This window comes from Ovis canadensis, chromosome 4 (genome assembly GCF_042477335.2).
Source record: "Ovis canadensis isolate MfBH-ARS-UI-01 breed Bighorn chromosome 4, ARS-UI_OviCan_v2, whole genome shotgun sequence".
NCBI classification, from domain to species: Eukaryota; Metazoa; Chordata; class Mammalia; order Artiodactyla; family Bovidae; genus Ovis; species Ovis canadensis.
In genome coordinates, this window is record NC_091248.1 from 112,804,513 (window position 1) to 112,825,745 (window position 21,233).

Below are 21,233 nucleotides of genomic sequence, written 5' to 3' on the forward strand. Positions count from 1 at the left end.
GGTAAATTGGACTAAATCAAAATAATAAACTGTACATCAAAGGATGTAATCAACAGAGTGAAAATGCACCCCTTAGGATGAGAGAAGATATTTGCAAACCATATATCTGATGAAAGATTAGTATCCAGAATATATGATGAACTCCTACAAGGCAACAACAGAAAAACAAGCAGTCTGATTTTAAAATAGGCAGAGGACTTGAATAGATATTTCTCAGCAAAAGACATACAAATGAGCAATAATCACATGAAAAGATGCTCAACATCACTAATCATTAGAGAAATGCAAACCAAAACCTAAGGAAATACAACTTCACACCAATTAGGGTGACTATTATCAAACAAAAATAAACAAAAACCTAGAAAATGGCAAGTGTTGGGAGGATGTGAAGAAATTGGAAAACACGTGCTCTGTTGGTGGGAATGTAAAGCGTGCAGCTGCATGGAAAACAGTACGGCAGTTAATTAAAAAGTTCAAGACAGAATTATCTTACGATCCAGCACTTTCACCCTAGGTGTACACCCCCAAGAATTTGCGCAGGGTCTCTGTACACCCATGTTCATAGCAGCATTATTTGCAATAGACAAAATGTGGAAGCAACCCAAGTGTCCCCTGACAGAGTAATAGCTGCAAAATGTGGTGTATGCACACTGTGAAATACGCTTCAGCCTTAAAGAGGAAGAAAATTTTGATATATGCTACAATGTGGATAATCCTTCAGGATATTATGCTATGTGAAATAAGAAGTCACTAAAAGACATGCACTGTATGATTGTACTTAATAGGATATTCCTAGACCAGTCAAATTCATAGAGATAGAAGGTAGAATGGCGATTTCCAGGGGCAGAGGTAAGCGGCAAATTGGTAAGGGGGGTTATTGTTTGATGGGTATGATTTCAGTTTTGCACAATGAAAAGAATTATGAGGGTGAATGGTTGCATGACAGTGTTAATATACTTCATGCTACAGAATGGTACACTTAAAATGATTATGATGGTGAATTTTATGCCTTCTGTATTTTACCACAGTTTTTTAAAAGGCATAGTATAAGGAGCAGCTCAGTACCTAAATAGTTAAAATCAAATTCCTCCAAGATTATTTTTATTCAAAAGAATTTCATAAAAGCCACAAATCTCTTTCTGAATGAATTCACAATCAAGCTGGACTCTTCGGTACCTGGACTTGGTCAGGAACAAAAATCAAAACAGGACAGAGTGAGAGCTGCTTGAGGGAACCTCAATAATTGATGAACTTTGAAAAATGCCTGAAGCCTCCATTTATTTGTCATGAAAATCCTATGCATATTCAGAGCTGTTTGTATCTGCAAGGCTCTTTACAAAGCAGATAAATAATTCAAACATAAATTTGCTCACCTGGATACCTAATGGTGGTGAGATGCCAAAGGTCAGAATCCTGACCTATTCTTCTGATGCTTACTGATTTCTATTTTTTTCCAGAAAGTATGTTGCCAGCATCCTGTGACTCACTTAAAGGCCCTGTGGCATGAATCAAGGTATGGTTTCTCTTTACCATCTTCTTTCTACTTTTGAATATAGACTGTTTCATTTGAAGGGGAAAGTATTTGAAAGCTACCTCTTACCTACCAATACTTTTTCATGCAAGTGTGGCTTTATTATTGTTGTTGTTATCATTTCTATGTACATCCTAGACTTTTTAATACTCTTAGTAGTTTGCGTCATCACAGACCTTAAGGAAACCCAGACTGCTCCCCAGACCAGGGGGGCATGAAATGGAGGCTAATATTCAAGCCCACATGGCTGGACAGGATGGTTGGCACTATGATAGTAAAGGATGTGACTTGTTCTTTTTCACAGACTCCAAAGGACTTTCTTTCCATGCCTTACTTAGAAACCACCCATAAGCATCACCTTCTGTGATGGTTAATTTTATATGTCAACTTGACTGGGCAATGGGCTGCCCAGACATTTAGTCAAACATTATTCTGGGTGCATTTGGGAGAGTGTTTCTGGTTGAGACGAACATCTGAATCAGTAGACTGGATAAAGCACATGGCCTTACCTAATGTGGATGAGTTAATCAATCAAAGACATGAACAGAACAGAGACTGAATAAGAGGGAACTTAAGCTTGTGGTCGTGAAGAGCTTGACAAGCTGACCAACTGAGCACACAGTGCTTGTCTGACTGTTGAGCTGGGATATCTGTCTTCTTCTGCTCTTGGGCTGAAATTGATACCTTCAGCTCTCCTGAGTATCCAGCATGCCAGTTGCAGATCTTGGGACTTCACATCCTCTACAATCATGTGAGGCAATTAATATACATCCTGTTGGTTTTGTTTCTCTGGAGAATCCTGGCTAATATACCTACCCTGTTGGAAAGACCTGTAGCTTCTCTTTTGGCTTTTATAAAGCAAAGATATGGGTTTAAAAAATTATTTATTTACTTATTGGCTGCACTAGGTCTTCATTGCTGCATGCAGGCATTCTCTAGTTGGGGCAAATGGGTGCTCCCCTTCATTGCAGTGCGCAGGCTTCTCCTTACTGTGGCTTCTCTTATTTTGGAGCATGGGTTTCAGGTGCAAGAGCTTCAGTATTTGTGGCCTGTGGGTTTAGTTGCCCTGCTGCATGTAAAATCTTCCCAGACCAGGGATTGAACATGTGTACCCTGAATTAGCAGGCAGATTCTTTACCATTGGACCACCAGGGAAGTCCAAAGATTTGTTTTTGATGGAAGATAGTACTGATAGTAGCAAAGGCCAATATGAAAATAATCACCTGAATGAGGGTCAGAAGATAAAGATTCTATATTCAATCTATTACTAGCCAGTTGGGTGAGACTGTAGGCAATTCATGCAGTATATGTTAACTTTTGCTGCCTTTCAAACCATCCCCAACATTAGTGGCTTGACACAACCATGTATTTAGTTCATGATTTTTCAAGTTAACTGAGCAGTTCTTCTGGTCTGGTTTCTGCTGAGTTCCCTCAGGAATCTTGGATCCGTTGGTAGGTCTGCTGCTGGTACTGGGTGAGCAAGGCTGGCTTCATTTGCATGGCTGGCAATGGGAGGAGCTGATTCTCTTTATCTAGCAGGCTGGCCCAGGCTTCTTCATAGGTTGATCACATTATCCCAAAGCCCTAACACTTTCAAGTCTCTACTGGTGCCCCATTTGCTACTGTTCTGTTGGCCAGAGAGTGCCATTGGCCACGCCCAGACTCTAGGCGTGGAGAAGGAGGCTCCACCTCTTGACAGGAGGGGCTGAAGTCACACAGCAAAGGGTGTGGACAGGGATAAGAACTGGTGGCCGTATTTACAGTCTACCACACTGAGTCAGTCAATTTCACATTCATTTAATTTTCTCTGTAATCCCAGGAGGCAGGCATGAGGATTGGCTTGGTCTAACTCTGAAGCAGTCTTGTTAGACCCTTTGAATGCGGGTTTGTGTCTTTTTATTTTTTTGGCAGTTCTGAGACAGGCATCCGGCTAACTTTTTTATATTTATTTATTTTGGGCTGTACCCAGTGTTAGTTGGGACACACAACTAACACAGCATGAGGGACCTTTCGTGGGCTCTGTAGTTGCGGCAGGCAGGCTTAGTTGCCCCAGGACATGTGGGATCTTAGTTCCCCAATCAGGGATCGAACCTGTGTCCCCTGCATTGGAAAGGGGGTTATTAACCACTGGACTACCAAGGAAGTCCTGGCATCCTGCTGTTTTAATTTAAGTCACTCATCTGCACAGATGTGATTTCACTTGAAAGGAATACAGTGGCAACTGCATTCAGTATTCTCACTGAAAGAACAAGCTTTTGTGGAGTCAATGTTTATAAAGCATTTACTCTGGGCAAGGTGCTTTTTTGCAAAGAAAGAAAGGGCCCTCAGTAGAGAGAGGTAACTAGGGAAGTTTGGCCATAAGGTGTAGATGTAAATTATGTAAAGTGCCCAAAATATACAGTACATTAGAGATCAACAGAATCTCCTATTAATCTCATGCGAAAGTATTATCTAAGTGAAAAAGCCTCTGTCCTTAATTATAAGGTTTCTGCCTTCCCCTCATGGCTGTCAGAATCTCTCACCAGGCCCATCTTTTCTCTCCCTCTTTTAAAGTCTCATCTCCTTGGTTCTGCTAAGACGTTTTGACATGTGAGGAAATTTCATCCACTTCTTCACTCATGCCCTGTTTCTCCCAGAAAGGCAGCATACTCTTCATTCTTGCCAACTTCTTGTGAGCAGGTTTTATTTCAAAATCAGTGACTTCTCAGAGGCTTCCTAAAATATCCAGGCGACCTTTTCTGCCTCTACTTATGCCACTTCCCATCTGGGGACTGTCCAACACCTCTTCCTACGTGTCTCTTCCCTTCTTGAAGCCCTAACTCAACTCTTACCTTATCTGTGAAGCTTCTGAGCATCCCTGTCTTGGGGCACAGATTTTATCCCAGTGGACAACTCCCACGCACCTGCTGGGGGAGCCCAGCTTTATCTACCTAAAGGAGTGAGTCCCGTGTGCCAAGCCTGGTAAAGGGAAAGTGGTGGTCATGTCGCCTCCGACTCAGCTCCTGCCTGAGGGCCTGAAACATGAGCTAGAAATCATTCAGATAGGGCTTACCTTCTCCTGTGAGCTTCTTTTAACTTTTTATCTTGTTCTGGAGTATAGCCAATTCAGAGCATCGTGTAGTTTCTGGTGGAGAGCACAGGGATTCTGCCCTGCATATACATGTTCCTTGTGTACTTCTGATTCATTTAGAAAATTTCTATATCCTACTGTCCCCCCATAACACAAATCTCTTAATTAAAGAGACCCGAACTTTAACTTTTATATCTCCAGCACTTGAAACAGACCCCTCTTACATAGGTTGTGTGATTGGTTGCTGATAATAATGATCTGGGTGTTTCCTGTCCTTTGCATCAAAGCCTACATGATTTGCTGATTTTCCCCAATCTCCACCATTGCAAACTTGCTCTTAACTAGATGAAGTATGTTGTGCTTTTGGAAGTGTATGGCTATGGTGGGAATTCTTGCACAGTTCATTCGCCTGACTTCTGTTTGCTCTTCCATCTGTTTTTATTATTTAGTGCCACTGGGATGCTTTGGTTATTAAACCTCATGTCTCTAAAATGCACTTTCTTTTCTATCCCTTATGTGATGATTTCTTCCTGAATTCCTTCTGGTCTTCTTTGATCTTCTGAATGTCCTTGTATAACATCCTCCCATCTTTGTATCTTTTTCCTAAAGATTTCATATAGTCTCTCTCTGGTCATCATTTGTAACATTTTAATAATTTTGATCTTAAGTGGTTGTGACCTCCCTGATGAAATCCATCTTTTGCTCTGTAAAGAGAATCTCAGAAATTGAATAGTCCTTATCTAGTCCTCTGTTCAGATTTTACTCAAGATCTGATGCTTGCAAATCCTTTGCAAACAATTCTTCCTTGGCTTGATTTTTCTGCCTTTGTCTATGAACTTTTACGATTACCTCTTCCTAGACTGCAGTTTTTGTCTTTGATCTCAACATAAGTATCTGATTCAGGGTATCTATTATTAGTGGGACAGCCCCCAAAATGCTTTTGATATTTGCTTCAGTTCAGTTCAGTTCAGTTGCTCAGTCGTGTCCGACTCTTTGCGACCCCAGCACGCCAGGCCTCCCTGCCCATCGCCATCTCCTGGAGTTCACTCAGACTCACGTCCATCGAGTCCGTGATGCCATCCAGCCATCTCATCCTCTGTCGTCCCCTTCTCCTCCTGCCCCCAATCCCTCCCAGCATCAGAGTCTTTTCCAGCGAGTCAACTCTTCGCATGAGGTGTCCAAAGTACTGGAGTTTCAGCTTCAGCATCATTCCTTCCAAAGAAATCCCAGGGTTGATATCCTTCAGAATAGGTGTTATTTGGCTCAATCAAGTCCTGCCTGGATTTTATCAGGCTCTATGAGCCCAATTCATTACTACCTTCATAACTTTAAGACAGCTGATTTCTGCAAAGATGACTGAGTTTCTCACTTGTACTGTCTTTCCCCAACATTTTTGATAATCCTCGTGAGGCTCAAAATGTCTGACAATTTTAAGGATCCTTCCACCCAATATTGGATCAAGGTGGCCCCAGGTGATGCTCTCATGACTCCTGTCTTTTCCCTTCTTAGCCCTTATGGCAGTTGAAACAAATGATTATTCATATAATTATCTGCCTGATGGCTCTAGACCCACTAAGCTGTTATTAGATAATAAACTCCCTTCCCTGTGAATAATCATCCCTTATTCATAGAATGAATAACAAAACATAAAAAGATATGACGTTAATGCATTCTCCCTTGTCTTAGGGGAGTTTAAGATTCTCCCCTGTCTTAGTTTGCACTACTATAACAAGAATATATGGACTAGTTTATAGACAACAGAACTTTACTTGCCACACAGTTCTAGAGTTTGGAAGTCCAAGGTCAAGGTGCCAGGTGCCGGTTCTGGTGAAAACCTCCTTCCAGGTTGCAGAATCCACCTTCTCCTAGTTGCCTCACCTGGTGGAAAGCTCTCTGGCCTCATCTTATCCCATTGATGAGGACTCTGTTCTCTTGACCCCATCATCTCCAAGAGGCCTCACCTCCTCATACCATCACATTGGGGATTGGAGTTCAACATATGACTTTTGGGGGAAGGGGACCCAAAAATGTCCATAATGTTGCCCCTAAAGTTTTACTAAAGCAATTGAGTGAAGTACAATGTTTTAATTAAGGATGTGGGCTGGGACACCAGACTCCCTCCATCTGAGTTCTATAGAGCTTTGCCACTGGGTGACAAAGTGGGTTGAATACTTTACAGAACCTTTCTATGCCTATCTTTCCTCATCTATAATGTGGGGATAATATTAATCTCTACCTTGTAGGATCCTCTAGGGGATCCTTGTAGGGGATAAAATGAGTTAATATAAGTTAATAAAGTATTTATAAGGGTGCCCAGCACATAGTTATTATTCATAAACATTAGTTGTGGTTCTATTTTCATTATTATTATATTAGTGGTGCCTTCTACAGTCTATCTGTTCTCCCCATTTCAGGATATTCTGTGAAAATTTAAGTGTTCTGTCAAAAACACCATAAGTTCAAGGTGCTGCCATCTCAAACATATCTGAGAAACATGATTAAGCTTGTTTTTCCTCTCATAAAATTGGGGAGGGGTATACATTTTTTGCTTTGTAAGGTCAACACACCTGGGGAGATCCTCCTCCTAAATGAAGGAAACAAGAGGTTGATCCCTGCCTCTTCTTTCCATTCTCAGTGAAGTGAGGTCTTACATCAGGGTGCTGGCTCCAGATTAGAAGAGAGCCTTATTCTACATAGAAAAGCTAGGGGTAAGGGTGAATAATACTGCCAGCGCAAAGCTAGCAAGTGGCTGAAGCTGGTAGGTGGCACCTTCTTTTAAACTTAACCTCTTGACCCCTTTGATAGCCCCCTTTCAGTTTCCTGTCCTGGATATCCTCTCGAGAAGAGCTCTTGAGTGTCATGGTGACACTCTTCCACTTTCTCCTTCCTCTCACCCCAGTGCTAAGGATCCAGTGCCATCCCAGAAGACCCTGCTACCCTAGGTCCCCTGATAATCCCTGTATTATCATATCCCACTGCCTTTGCCCGCCCACTGTACTTCTCTAGATTCAGAAACCCTGGGTATTCCTGCCCCCCACCACACACACACACACACACACACACACACACACACACACACACACAAACAGACTTTCAGTACTCAGGGCCAGGCTCTCTGTGCCTCACAAATGCTTCCTGAGAAACTAATTCATAATTCCAGAGAAAAAGTATTATTGGTTAAGATCAGGGGCTTTAGATCCAGGAAGACCTGAGCTGGAATTTGGGGCTAGATGCAGATTGTGTGACTGGGCAACTTGCTTATCATTTTTGAGCATCATTCTTCTCCTTTGAAAAATGGGGGTATCAATTCCTATTTTGGAGAGCAGTTGGAATAATTAGCTGAGACATATCTATAGCATTGAGCACAGGCCTGGTTTACAGTAAGCAATAAAAAAACAGAAGCAATTATGTTGTCTTATGCTAATAGGAAAACTTTTGACAAAGTAGTCCCTCCCCTCACCCCTGTCCCTCTGCCTAATTCTATCTTCTCTACCTGGTAAAATAGCTTTCATAAAGATGATGCCTTCTGTTTTAATGCCCAGAATCCCAAACTAGGAATTCTATTCATACAGTTCCAGCCTACGGGTCATTTTGGTGAACCAGGGAAAGCAAAGATCGAGCAAGGAGAGGTATCCTCCTTGACTGCTAACAAGTCAGGTGATTTGGGGCAAGTTATTATTCCTGGAGGGCCATCAGTTTCTCGTCTGTAAAAGGGAGAGTTGGGATAAAATGGACTTTTAAGTTCTTTCTGTTAGTAGTTCTGACATGCTATGGTTCTATACGAAAGAGTTATTCTCTGAGTGAGTTCATCTATTTACACTTAAGAACATTAGCTGATTACATGTTTTCTTTTTTCTTCTGAGACAGTTTGTGGACCTTTACCTTGCCTCACATTTTCCACCTGCAAAAATAGTAGTTGAAGGTATACAGTGGATTTGGTCATTCTAGACTTGGATTGCAACACCAGTGCTTGTCCTTGGGCCATTTATTTAAATTCTCTGTGCGTCAGTTACCTTATCTGTTGAATGGTGATAGAGTAGATGTGAAGGTGAAAAGAGAGAAAGCATAGAAATATTTAACACCAAAGGCTATAATAGTTTAATGTCCTGTAGGGCATAAACCAGTTTTATCTCTAACCTAGTGGCCTTTTTTCAGAATGTCTTTTTGTGTGGACAATGAATACTCCATTACCATCTTGCTGGTTCCTTCATTAATTAATGAGTTTAATAAAATCCTTCACAGGTGTTTTTATTTTTGTATGACAATCACTGTTTTAACCTTTTGAAAATTACTGTTCGACAAGTCCTACCTAACTCTGCCTTGACACTTTTCTTAATAGACTGACATTGGCAAAACTAACTTTCCTGGAAATGCTGATTCAATTCACTTCAGTCACTCAGTCCTGTCTGACTCTTTGCAACTCGATGGACTGCAGCACATCAGGCTTCCCTGTCCATCACCAACACCCGGAGCTTGCTCAGACTCATGTCCATCTCGTCAGTGATGCCATCCAATCATCTCATCCTCTGTCATCCCCTTCTCCTCCTGCCTTCAATCTTTCCCAGCATCAGGGGCTTTTCTAATGAGTCGGCTCTTCGAATCAGGTGGCCAAACTATTGGAGGTTCAGCTTTAGCATCAGTCCTTCCAAAGAATATTTAGGACTCATTTCCTTTAGGATGGACTGGTTTGATCTCCTTGCAGCCGAAGGGACTGCCCAAGTCTTCTCCAACACCACAGTTCAAAAGCATCAATTCTTTGGCACTTAGCTTTCTTTATAGTCCAACTCTCACATCCATACATGACTGCTAGAAAAACCATAACTTTGACTAGACAGACCTTTGTCGGCAAAGTAATGTCTATGCTTTTCAATATGCTGTCTAGGTTGGTCATAGCTTTTCTTCCAAGGAGCAAGCATCTTTTAGTTTCATGGCTGCAATCACCATCTGCAGTGATTTTGGAGCCCAAGAGAATAAAGTCTGTCATTGTTTCCATTGTTTCCCCATCTATTTGCCATGGAGTAATGGGACTGGATGTCGTGATCTTAGTTTTTTGAATGTTGAGTTTTAAGCCAGCTTTTTCACTCTCTTTCACCTTCATCAATAGGCTCTTTAGTTCCTCTTTGCTTTCTGCCATAAGAGTGGTGTCATCTGCATATCTGAGGTTATTGATATTTCTCCCAGCAATCTTGATTCCAGCTTGTGCTTCATCCAGCCCAGCATTTCTCATGTACTCTGCATATAAGTTAAACAAGCAGGGTGACAATATACAGCCTTGACATACTCCTTTCCCAATTTGAAACCAGTCCATTGTTCTATGTCCAGTTCTAACTGTTGCTTCTTGACCTGCATAAGATTTCTCAGGAGACAGGTCAAGTGGCCTGGTATTTCCCATTTCTTAAAGAGTTTTCCACAGTTTGTTGTGATCCACACAGTCAAAGGCTTTAGCATAGTCAATAAAGCAGAAGTAGATGTTTTTCTGGAATTCTCTTGCTTTATTATGATCCAACAGATGTTGGCAATTTGATCTCTTTTTCCTCTGCCTTTTCTAAATCCAGCTTGAACATCCGAAATTTCCCAGTTCACGTACTGTTGAAGCCTAGCTTGGAGAATTTTGAACACTACTTTGCTAGTGTCTGAGATGAGTGCAGTTGTGCAGTAGTTTGAACATTCTTTGGCATTGTCTTTCTTTGGGGCTGGAATGAAAACTGACTTTTTCCAGCATGGTAGCCACTGCTGAGTTTTCCAAATTTGCTGGCATTTTGAGTGCAGCACTTTAATAGCATCATCTCTTAGGGTTTGAAATAGCTCAGCTGGAATTCTATTACCTCCACTAGCTTTGTTTGTAGTAATGCTAAGCTATTGGAGACTACAAAAATCACACTGAGTTTTTCCATTTTTATACTTTCTTCCCTCTTCATCCTTGTGTCAGTTAGCCAGCCAGGTCTTATGGGGCTGAGGGTAGAGAGAAAAACCCCTTTGAAGAATATTCTACCCAGTGGAAAAAGAAGCAGGCAAGCAGTAAGATGAGCCTAGCAGAAAGAGATACTTTAATTATGGCCTTTACATTTATGGCCAGCAAGATAATGAAGGAAGGTAATTCTGAAAGCTTTCTGTCAGTTTTAATGGGCCCTCAAGCCCTGAGAAAAATAAGAGTCAATGGCTGGTGTCCATAAAGATTTTTTTTGTACTTCTCCCCTGACAGCCATTGACAGGATCATTTTGTATTTGCAACTGCTATCACTGAAGCATGGAGAAAAGGCCTGTAAGGCCAGGAGGATGAGAGCGACCTTCCCACAAGGATCTCTATGGTCATCACTATGGTGATCATAGTTTCCATAATTTTCATTCTGCTTTTCTATACAGTGCCTACTTTGTGGAGCTCAAGGCTATGGGATTTAGGTCACATGAAATCACACTAGCATAAAATCGTGCTTTGTAATCTTGCAAGAGTATTTTATAAAACTGCAAAGAGAACCTATGCAACAAGGTAAAAATTATTACCAGTGCAAATCATTGACTAATACAGTTATTTACGCAATGCTAATAGTTTTACAGAGGCTTTCAGATAAAATGGGAGTTTGACAGTCGTTTTTTCCCCCCTGTATTTGTATTGTTAAACCACTGCCAGTTTTTCTCCCCAAGGACATGGCTTATTATTTTGGGGGTAAAAATGTAAATTAACTGCCAACCAGCTCTCAGTCATCGTTTGGTAGTTTCTCTTTATTATCTGCAATTAAATCATAAGGACAGGAGCCATGCCTTCTATATCATGTATGTGCACTGCACTCTGCAGAGAGTAAAATTTCAGTGTTATAAACTTTCCGACAGACAGCTTTACAGACATCTAACACTAAGTACATAAAGACCCTTCATGAAGGAAGCAGGATGGTGCGCTCACCAGTGATCTCAGGGTGGGATGAAAAATCTCCAAGAGGGGTCTCGAGGTCGAGAGAAAACAGTTGAACACTAAAAAAAAAGGGGGGGCGCAGAGAAAAAAGATGAAAAACAAGAAAGACAAGCCAAAAGAAGCAGAGCCAACGACTTAACAGACTAAAAAAGAAAGATCACAGCAAGCGGACAGAAAGCCAAGTTGAAATACAGTGGCAAAGCAAGCTGAAAGGGAGAACGCACGAGGGGCAGACTACAGCCCCCGAAACCCCTTGCGGCACCTCCTCCCTGGGCGTCCATCTCCTAGGCAACCCCTGTAAACAAGATGGCGACCTCCGGGAGAGAGCCCAAGTTTCCGAAGCCTTCCTCCCTCCAGGGAGGCATGAGCATTTCACGAACTGGAGCGCAGTCTAAAGTGCTGCACTCAGAAAAGGATCGTCACTCTTGCTGGTCTCCTTTTCCCATGGGTCAGAGACCGAAAAATACTTTATGCAAAGCCTCCTCCTACCTGCTCCAGCACCTCATTCACCGCTATCAGGAGTCAGACGTGGACAGAGATTACTACGACCTGGAAGAGGGCGAGGGCGACGGCGAGGGCGAAGTGGAATCCGAGGAGTCCTCAGATTCCGAAATGCTGAATTTTGAGGTGTGCCTTCCCTCCACCCCTCACCCCCTCAGTTCCTTCTCCAGCGGTCAGAACCCCTTCACCAGCCTGCGGCTGAGCCCCATTCCTAGGGCTCCAGGAGTGCGTCTTCCTTACTGCTCCGAGACTCCCCTCCTCTCCTCCCCATTTCTGTTAGCCCATTTCCTCACCCTTAATTTTTCATTAGCACATGTGATTCCTTAAGAGTCGTTACTCAGCGTCCTTTAAAAAAGTATCTATTTGTATGAGAGTTGTGACTTTAACTTTTTCAAAATTATACCTCTACAGCGTTGTGAATTGACAAGAGTTCCACCTCTGCACCCTCTGTACCTTCTCGTCATGACTGTGAAATACTCCAACACTCTCCTCAGTTTCTAGTCCCTTCATCCTCCTTCCTCTAGGAAAAACAAACAAACCCCAAAACCCCTCTTGAAGTAATCTTAAGTGCTGCTGTTCCCTTCTACGGGATATCTTCCCAACCCAGGGATCGATCTGAGGTCTCCCACATTGTAGTCAGATTCTTTACCAGCTGAACCACAAGGAAAGCCCATTTTATTCCTCAAAGACCAAGTGTCTTGAAAGTTTTATATATTACTTATGCCAGGGGTATATAATACATTATACAGACAACACACACATGCACGCACCACTCACTGTGAGAATATTTTAGGATTTGGGGAATGTCCCAACATTCCCATCAGTGATACCTGTTGGCAGCTTGGCCTTTTACACTGATAATACAAATTCCCTCTTTTCTACAGTGTCTCATCTAAACAGCACCCAATTCCACTTCTTACACTTATCATCATCCTATTCCTTCCTTAGTTCCTTACCTGCCTTCTTGTCCCTTTCTACTTCATATTGTACCAATTCCTTCTCTTGACTTCCTAATGAACTGTTTGCTTTCTTTAAAAATGTAAATTGATTTGCTTTCTTTTAGTAAACTGTTAGGTTTTCCTCTTTGTCTTGGCTGCCAGGAAATATAACATTTTTTTCCCCCTTAATTTAAAAATTTTCTTAATTTCGATAGTTTTTCTCTAGATTACATTTTTATCTTCCCTTTCTTCCTCTGTGATAGTATAAATTGCTTCAGACTCTTTTCAGAAGTAGATATAATAGAGAAACACTTTCCAACATCTGGTTCTGTGATGTTTTTCTGACACCCTCTCTGTCTCATTGTACCTTTCATTTCCTAGTCACCTTTCTTTCCCCCTTGAACTCAAACAGGTCTCTCTTTTTTATGCCTGTCCTCATCTCCATTCCTCACTTGTCTTATTTTTTCTTGTTTTCCCCTCTAACTTGCACTGTGTTCTGTCTCTCTGGTTCTGCCACTGACTGTCTACACCGTGTCCCTGCTTGGGTTCCCTTCTTTTGTAATGTCCTTTTGTTCAGTTTCCACATTTGGCCCATTTTTTCCTACCCTCACATTCCTCTCCTCCCCAGTCTTCTGCCTTTCTTCTTCTCCTCCCTCCTTTTACATGGGCTAAACCTCAATTTTTCTTAAAAGTGAGCCATGGAAAATTATTACTTATTTTGTTCATCTTTTGTTGATTTACTTGCCATGCGTAATAGTGACTGTTGCAAAACTGTAGCAATGTTTTTACAACTTTGAGATGTTTATATGGTTTCTACCATCTTTCACCCCAGAGGAATTAACACAGGAATCACCAGTTTACTTTATTATTCTAATTAACTTGTGTTCTTCAGCTATGGGGTTCATTAATGCCATTGTTAATCGGTCTTCAGTATGCCATTAAAAACCATAGAGGGGGAGGGGATTGACTTGAACTAGTTAATCCTTTGTTACTTGTAGGCTCTGTGTGGGAAAAGTGTATTATTTCTTTTGTTTATGTTCCAAATATTAATATTTATTTTATGTCCTCACATTCTATTTTAGTTTTTATAGTGTCTCATATGTTTTTTTATGTTGAATAAACTGAAAAGTTTTAAGAGGAAATATCTGAACTTTTTTGTTCAGTGATTTATTTTCCATATCCTAGCCTGATTAAGATTTATAAGGCTCTGATGGTCAAAATGACAAAGTGCCTATAATGTAATTAGGCTCAGTGAACTTGAAGGAGGTCGGGCAGAGTACTGTTCAGAATGTTGCCTTTGGAATTAGATATTTGTATAAAATCTTTTGTTCGTTGTGAGATCTTGAGCAAGTTATACTCTCTGCATCTCATCCGCAGTATGGGAATTAAAACAACACCTACCTCACAGGAGAGTTGTGAAAATTAAATGAGATCCTGTGTGTAAGCTACTGAGCACAATATATCATTTATACTAACACAAGTAATAACTTACCTGTTCTTATCTACTAACTGCTGCTGCTGCTGCTAAGTTACTTCAGTCGTGTCCAACTCTGTGCAACCCCATAGATGGCAGCCCACCAGGATCCCTCATTCCTGGGATTCTCCAGGCAAGAACACTGGAGTGGGTTGCCATTGCCTTCTCCAGTGCATGAAAGTGAAAAGTGAAAGTGAAGTCGCTCAGTCGTGTCCAACTCTTAGCGACCCCATGGACTGCAGCCCTAGGCTCCTCCATCCATGGGATTTTCCAGGCAAGAGTACTGGAGTGGGGTGCCATCGCCTTCTCCTACTACACCCTATCAATTGACTTCATTAATTCAGCCTTCATGGAACAAACATTCATGAAGCAAACATTCATGAACGATTATTCTGTGGGAAGTACTCTTCTGATGATATAGGTCAGAAGAAGTGTCTGGGCCTGTAATACATTTCTGCTGTGTGAAAGCCACTCTTTGCCAATAACTTTATGTGGCTAATAATGCCTATTCATTGAATAGTTATAAGCATCAAATCTAATGGGAAAGTCTGTGTTAAAGTTCTTAGTATTGTGTCTGATACAGTGTGGGCTCTCAAAAGATTTTATGTGTCATACATAATAGCAACAGTGATGACTGAGGAAGATGAGAGTGTGATGGAGGACATGCAAGGTCCCAGCTCTCAGGGTGAGATAAGACTGTGAGGAAACCATAGCTATTCAGCCTGTGAACAGATGCCTACAGTGATAGCCGGGTTATAGGGCTGGTGGAAGACATGAAGGGAAGTAAACCCTTGTTTGAGTGCAGAGGTCGGGTATGGGCAGGCAGATGGCACCTTTCCAAGTGATGAATTATAGATAAGAACAGAAAAGGTAGATGGGTCGGAGGCCAGATTGTGGAGAGCTCTGGGTTGTTGTACTTCCTAGGTGGTGCTAGTAGTAAAGAACCTTCCTGCCAATGCAGGAAATAAAAGAGACACAGGTTCGAGCCCTGGGTTGGGAAGATCCTCTGGAGGAGGGCAAGGCAATCCACTCCAGTATTCTTGCCTGGAGAGTCCCATAAACAGAGGAGTCTGGCAGGCTACAGTCCATAGTGTTGCACAGAGTCAGACACAACTGAGGCACACACACACTGGGCTGCTGTAGGGACTGTGGACTTGACTCGTAAGCAGTAGGGAGCCTCTCTTGTGGCCGAGAGGGTTAGATTAGAGGGTGGTAAATCTGGAGGCAGGGAGATTAGTGAGAAGCTGAGCAGCATCTGTGCAGGAGAGACAAGAGTCTGGATTAAGGCAACTGGAATAGAAAGGAAGCTAGTGATGAATATATATTTAGAATGAGACACTAATTGATCATGGGAAGTCTAGGTTAACTGTCAAGTCTATGGAATGTTCCAGGGGGGTATCGGACCACTAACTACCATGGGAAACAATGACAGGTGGAGCTGTGCAGTCAGGAGGTGGGCATGTGAATCATGGAAATCAGGAGAGGGTCAGAGACCTGGGAATCATTAGCACTGGAGTCTGTGGGATCATCCAGGAAGAGAAGAAAGAAGAGAAGGGGCGGGCCAAGGAAAAAAACCCTGGGATACAGGTATCTCAGAAGATGAAGAGGATCTGGGGTTAGGGGAGGGAACTGGAAAGGACTGGTAAGAGAAAAAGAAGAAAGAAGAGCTGTATGGGTGAGAAGTCAGAGCAAGAAAGAATCTCAAGAACAGGGGAGAGGGTTACATTGCCAAGAGGGTAAGTGGACCATGAAAAGGGCCATTTGTGGGCCATGGGGGATCTCAGCCCATATGCATTTTGTGATGTGGTGAAGCCTGCAGCCTCGCTGAAGTGAGTTGAGACATGAGTGGGAAGTGAGCAAGGGGAAACTGAAGAGTAAAACAGCAACTCTGGAGGAGCTTGGCTATTAAGGGAAACTCCAGCTATCGCTGAAGGAACATGCAGGACCCAAAGGCCCCTTGGAGGACAGAAAGGACTCACATGCTCATAGAGCTGGAGAAGTGACAGCTTGGAGAAGGGCAGTGGAGAGTGACTGGTTAAACCACAAACACAAGATAGTACTATTGATGGTCCCTGAACATGGTCTCTGGGGAAAGGGAGCAGGACCCTGTGTAAGAAGGAACTGTCCTCCTCTGCCACCCCAGCAAGAAGCTGACTCAAGTGTGGCACCAGAATGCATGCTTGTGGGTCTTTGCTGGCTCACTCAGAAGCGGGCACGGAGTAGGCTCATTAATTCGTTCAGCCCATGTTTGCGTGCCCTCCATGTATTAGGTACTGTCTTCCCCACCCAACCTTACACTTTAGCTATTTGAACTCTCGGTAGTTTCCCCAGTGGGCCATGCTTGCTTTTGCAGTTTTGTACATGTCCCTTGTGCCAGAGACATTACTTTGCCAACAAAGGTCCGTCCAGTCAAGACTATGGTTTTTCCAGTGGTCATGTATGGATGTGAGAGTTGGACTGTGAAGAAAGCTGAGCACTGAAGAATTGATGCTTTTGAACTGTGGTGTTGGAGAAGACTCTTGAGAGTCCCTTAGACTGCAAGGAGATCCAACCAGTCCATTCTGAAGGAGATCAGCCCTGGGATTTCTTTGGAGGGAATGATGCTGAAGCTGAAACTCCAGTACTTTGGCCATCTCATGCGAAGAGTTGACTCATTGGAAAAGACTTTGATGCTGGGAGGGATTGAGGGCAGGCAGAGAAGGGGACGACAGAAGATGAGATGGCTGGTTGGCATCACGGACTCGATGGATGAGTCTGAGTGAACTCCAGGAGTTGGTGATGGACAGGGAGGCCTGGCGTGCTGCGATTCATGGGGTTGCAAAGAGTCGGACACGACTGAGAGACTGAAGTGAACTGAACTTGGGCCCACAGTACCCTTCTTGGCCCTTTTCTGCCCTTTCTTCTCCTTTGTCAGAATAACTCACAGCTTCGGGTCTCAATAGCTGTCTCTCCAAGGAAGCCTTTGCTAACCCCCTACTCCTCACTAGAACTGCCTTGAAATGGGAACTCTGCTAGTCAAAGCACCCTACCCACCTCTATAGTAGTTTATGCAAGTCCTGAAATCATTTACATACTTGTCTAGCATGTGCTTGGCATGCTAGGAAGTTTTTTTTTTATCCCAAATGGATAATGAACATGCATAATCCCTGCCTCAATGCAGGGGTTGACTGTGAGGTTGATTCAGATTTGGCTTTGCATGGTACAGTTGCAGTCAGGACAAGGAGGCAGAGACTTGAGGGTAGAGAGACATTGAAATTGCCCATGGGAGACCCAGTCAGGAAGGAAGTATATAGTTGGGAGGGGACAGATAGACTCGGAGAAAGGGGTAGATGAATCAGACTGGAAATTTTGCTGTGGTTAGTGACCAAATGAGCAACTGTGGGATCCGAGAGCCACGGAAGATTTGAGGTCCAAGGTTTCTAAGGTGGAGCAGTTTAGCGTGATGACTGGGTCCAGGCCACAGCCAGGGGAGTGAGTGGCTGAAGTTATCTGGATCCATTTTTAAATGTTTGAGTTGAGAAAGTAAAGGAACGTGTGTGTGTATGTATGTGTGTGTGTGTGTATGTGTGTGTGTGTGTGTGTGTGTGTGCTTGGAGCGGTTGGGATGGTGAGTGGCCTTCCTCAGGGATTCTGAAGCCACCCAGCATGCAGACTGGGCCGGTCAAGGTCTGCAAATGACCAGAGACCAGGAGGGAGAGACGGCACTGAGAAATGGCAGGGACTTAAAGAGGTGTGAGGGGGAGCCATGGAGAGTCTTGCCCTGCAGGTCTGGGACAATGCTGACCATGAGGCCAGTCTCTGTATCAACGGCTGTGTTGAAAAACAGATCTACTGTGAGGAAGGGATGCTGTGGCATCTAGTTTACAGGAGCCGGAGGGAGTGGGCCGTGTGGAAAGTTTGAGAGGTCAGGTGGCACTGTCTTACCTCAATTCCTTCCCAGGCCATCTATAAAAAATAGTAACTGTTGTGAAAAGTAGATCTCTTTCCCCCATTTTGTGAACAGATTGATTGGTATCAATGAATGAGACCTTAAGATGTGGAATTTCTCAGTTCATCAATTCATACTAACAGCTCCCATTCATTGGGAACACTTGCTGTGTTCTAGGCACTGTGCTAAGAGCTTTATGTTCACAGTTACTTTTAATTATCTTTAAAACATTAAGAGAAAGTAATAAGATACCCTATTTACAGATGAAAAATATGAGGCTCAGAGAAAACTTTGTCTCTCAAAGTCATATATTCAAAATGGCGGATCTGGGCTTCAAACCAAGCCTGCCCAACTGTGAGCTGTGTTTGATTCTCTAAGATAGTGGTTGGATGGCATCAACAACTCGATGGACATGAGTCCTTCCCTGCAGGACAGGGAAGCCTGCAGTCCATGGGACTGCAAAGAGTGAGACACGACGGAGCTACTGAAAAATAGCAACAAGATAGTGGAAATTTGAGAGGAAATAAAAACTTTTCACAATAGCACCACCCTACATACTTATGTCCTCAGTACGAGCAGTCTGAACAGCACTTCTGATTCCCAAGTTAATGTAAAGTGATCCAAAACACCTGAAAGAGTGTTTTGCCTTCATAGTCCACGTACCAGTTACACTGATAGTTGTATTGCTGTGACTTAAAAAATTACTCTTTTGTGTCCTAATGCTGATGTTAGTGTTAATGTGTTTGTCATTACAGAGTGGCCAGCAGCTCAAACACAGCACTATTATCTCTTCTCTTGGGGAGAATGGGGAGAGGGGGTGTTGGGCCACCACTGGTTCATGATGTCTGTAGACTAAGGACCAGCCTCCTTCTTGAAATTATTACCCTTTTAATTTTGTAAATGGTATGACTCCAACAAGATTAGCCAAGGCAAAGTGAACCCGAGGACCCATTTTCTCCAACAAGAATGCCAGATGTAGAGAAGTCATTACCTTAATGTGGTGCAACCCTCCTTTAGGGTGTGGACAAGCAGTCAAGTGCAGTTAGTGGTTAGAACTGCCTTACGGTCAGGCAGATTCTGGTTTGTATTCTGGGCTCTGTGGTTTCAGGCTAGTCTTGGTATGTGAGCCTTAGTTGTATAAAGGAGCTAAGAGTACCTCCCTTAGAACTGTTAGGAGGATCAGTGAGTGGACCCACTGAGAGCTCTTAGCACCGAACGGCATTCAAAGCTATCAGCAGTGAGACATTGATTGGATAGATACATTTTTTAATTGTATGTAATATGCATGGGTCTTCAACACAGTTGTCTTGGGGGCCAGTAAAATTGGAAGTCTCAGCTCCCAGATGTGTAATATACTAAATAAGTGCTAGATATGACGAAGCGGATTTTTTCTTTTCTAATGGAAGTCCTTTCTTTGTCCACCTGTCTGTTTTGTTTTGTTTTTGCAGGGAGGATTTGATGGGGTCCTGAGGGAGGAGGTCGTGGCTGAGAAGCTCTACCAACTAGGGCGCTCAGGCTCTGGGACGGAGCAGGTCTACCTCAGCCTGACTTTATCTGTGAGTATAACAAGGTCACCATTGCGTGGCTCCATCTCGACCCTGGTTGGACCATATCCATGTTCTCTGCTAACTCACAGTTATTTTGGTGGTCCCAAATCTCTGAGTCTTGCATTTGACAGAAAATGGCAATGAGTTATTTATGTTTGACATCAAAGAGCCCTGGCCAGTCCAGCAATCAGCTGCCTTCCCCCCAATTCCTTTGTTTTCATTTCCTCACAGTCTGTTTCTTTCATCTTAAGCAGTCTATTTTTTAGTAATCAATGCTTTCCTTCTAGGAGGTTGAATTTGATTCTGTAAAACCAATCAAAAACTCTTTTAAGAATTTTTTTTTCCCTCTGATCAGTGGCAGGACTAAAATTTATATCTGAATCCAGGGGAACAAAGTATTTTGGTATTGACTTGGCCCCCCTCCCATAAATATGTAGCTGTGAGCTATAGCTCATTTTCCAAAAGATATCTATTATGAAAGAAAACACGTATTGTTATTCATCAATTTATAAGATTTTGATACTAGCACAGAATCTTGGCTCTAAATTTATCATAAGAGAAGCTGTAAGAGCAGATTACTTAGGATTTCAGCTTTTGTCCTCATTTCGTTTCTTAATAGACACAAAAATGCCATTTATCTCTTTCTGCTTCCTCATATTGTAAAGCATTAACTCCTCCTTGGAGGTCCACAGAGTAAGTGCAGAGATGCTGGTGAAGAAAGCACACTGAAATTCTGCTATGGCACCCTACTTTGGCTCAAGCATATATAATTCATAGCAAGGCTGTTTTGTCTTAGATTTGAACAAGCGAGCTACCTAAGAAATGTTAAAGCCCCTTTCGCCCATGCTGGTTTCACGGCATGTCCCTTGACAACAGCAGACAGAGGCTCTCGTATTTTACTCTTTTCACTTCACGGCATTTTAGGGATGACTCTGCGAGTCAGGCAGTAACATACAGGGAGCGCCTTGGGCGTGTTGCACTGTGTTAGGCTTTGGAATGGAAGATAGTTCCTGCAGCCAGTACCTTTCCACATAAGTTCCTTCGAATCAAAATTCTACTTACATACCCAGTACCTGCCTTAAACTGATCTGCAAAAAAGCACAATTCTTTAAATCATTTCAGCTGGATGGACTGAAGCTTAACTTAGTCACTGACCTCCTTACCTTTGAGATATTATATGTTGATTTACTTTGCCCTAATAACCTGTCTTACTGAATACACTTTCTTAGGGTTGGCCAGGTTAGTGATTTTCCCCCCTTATATCTTACTTATGTTACATGTAATTTTTATTATTTTTATTAAAAATAATAAAAATTAATTAATATTATTTTATTATT

The 21,233-nt window shown here is 42.6% G+C and overlaps 1 protein-coding gene across 1 annotated transcript in view; it reads left to right on the plus strand.

The window, feature by feature from the left end:
• The first annotated feature begins 11,808 nt into the window (after positions 1-11,808).
• LRGUK (leucine rich repeats and guanylate kinase domain containing) overlaps positions 11,809-21,233 on the plus strand; it is a 103,463-nt gene continuing 94,038 nt past the window's right edge. The window contains exons 1-2 of the mRNA XM_069586987.1: positions 11,809-12,135; positions 19,798-19,905. Of these exons, the coding sequence (XP_069443088.1) occupies positions 11,815-12,135; positions 19,798-19,905 (429 nt within the window). The 5' untranslated portion in view covers positions 11,809-11,814. The remainder of the gene's footprint in view (positions 12,136-19,797; positions 19,906-21,233) is intronic.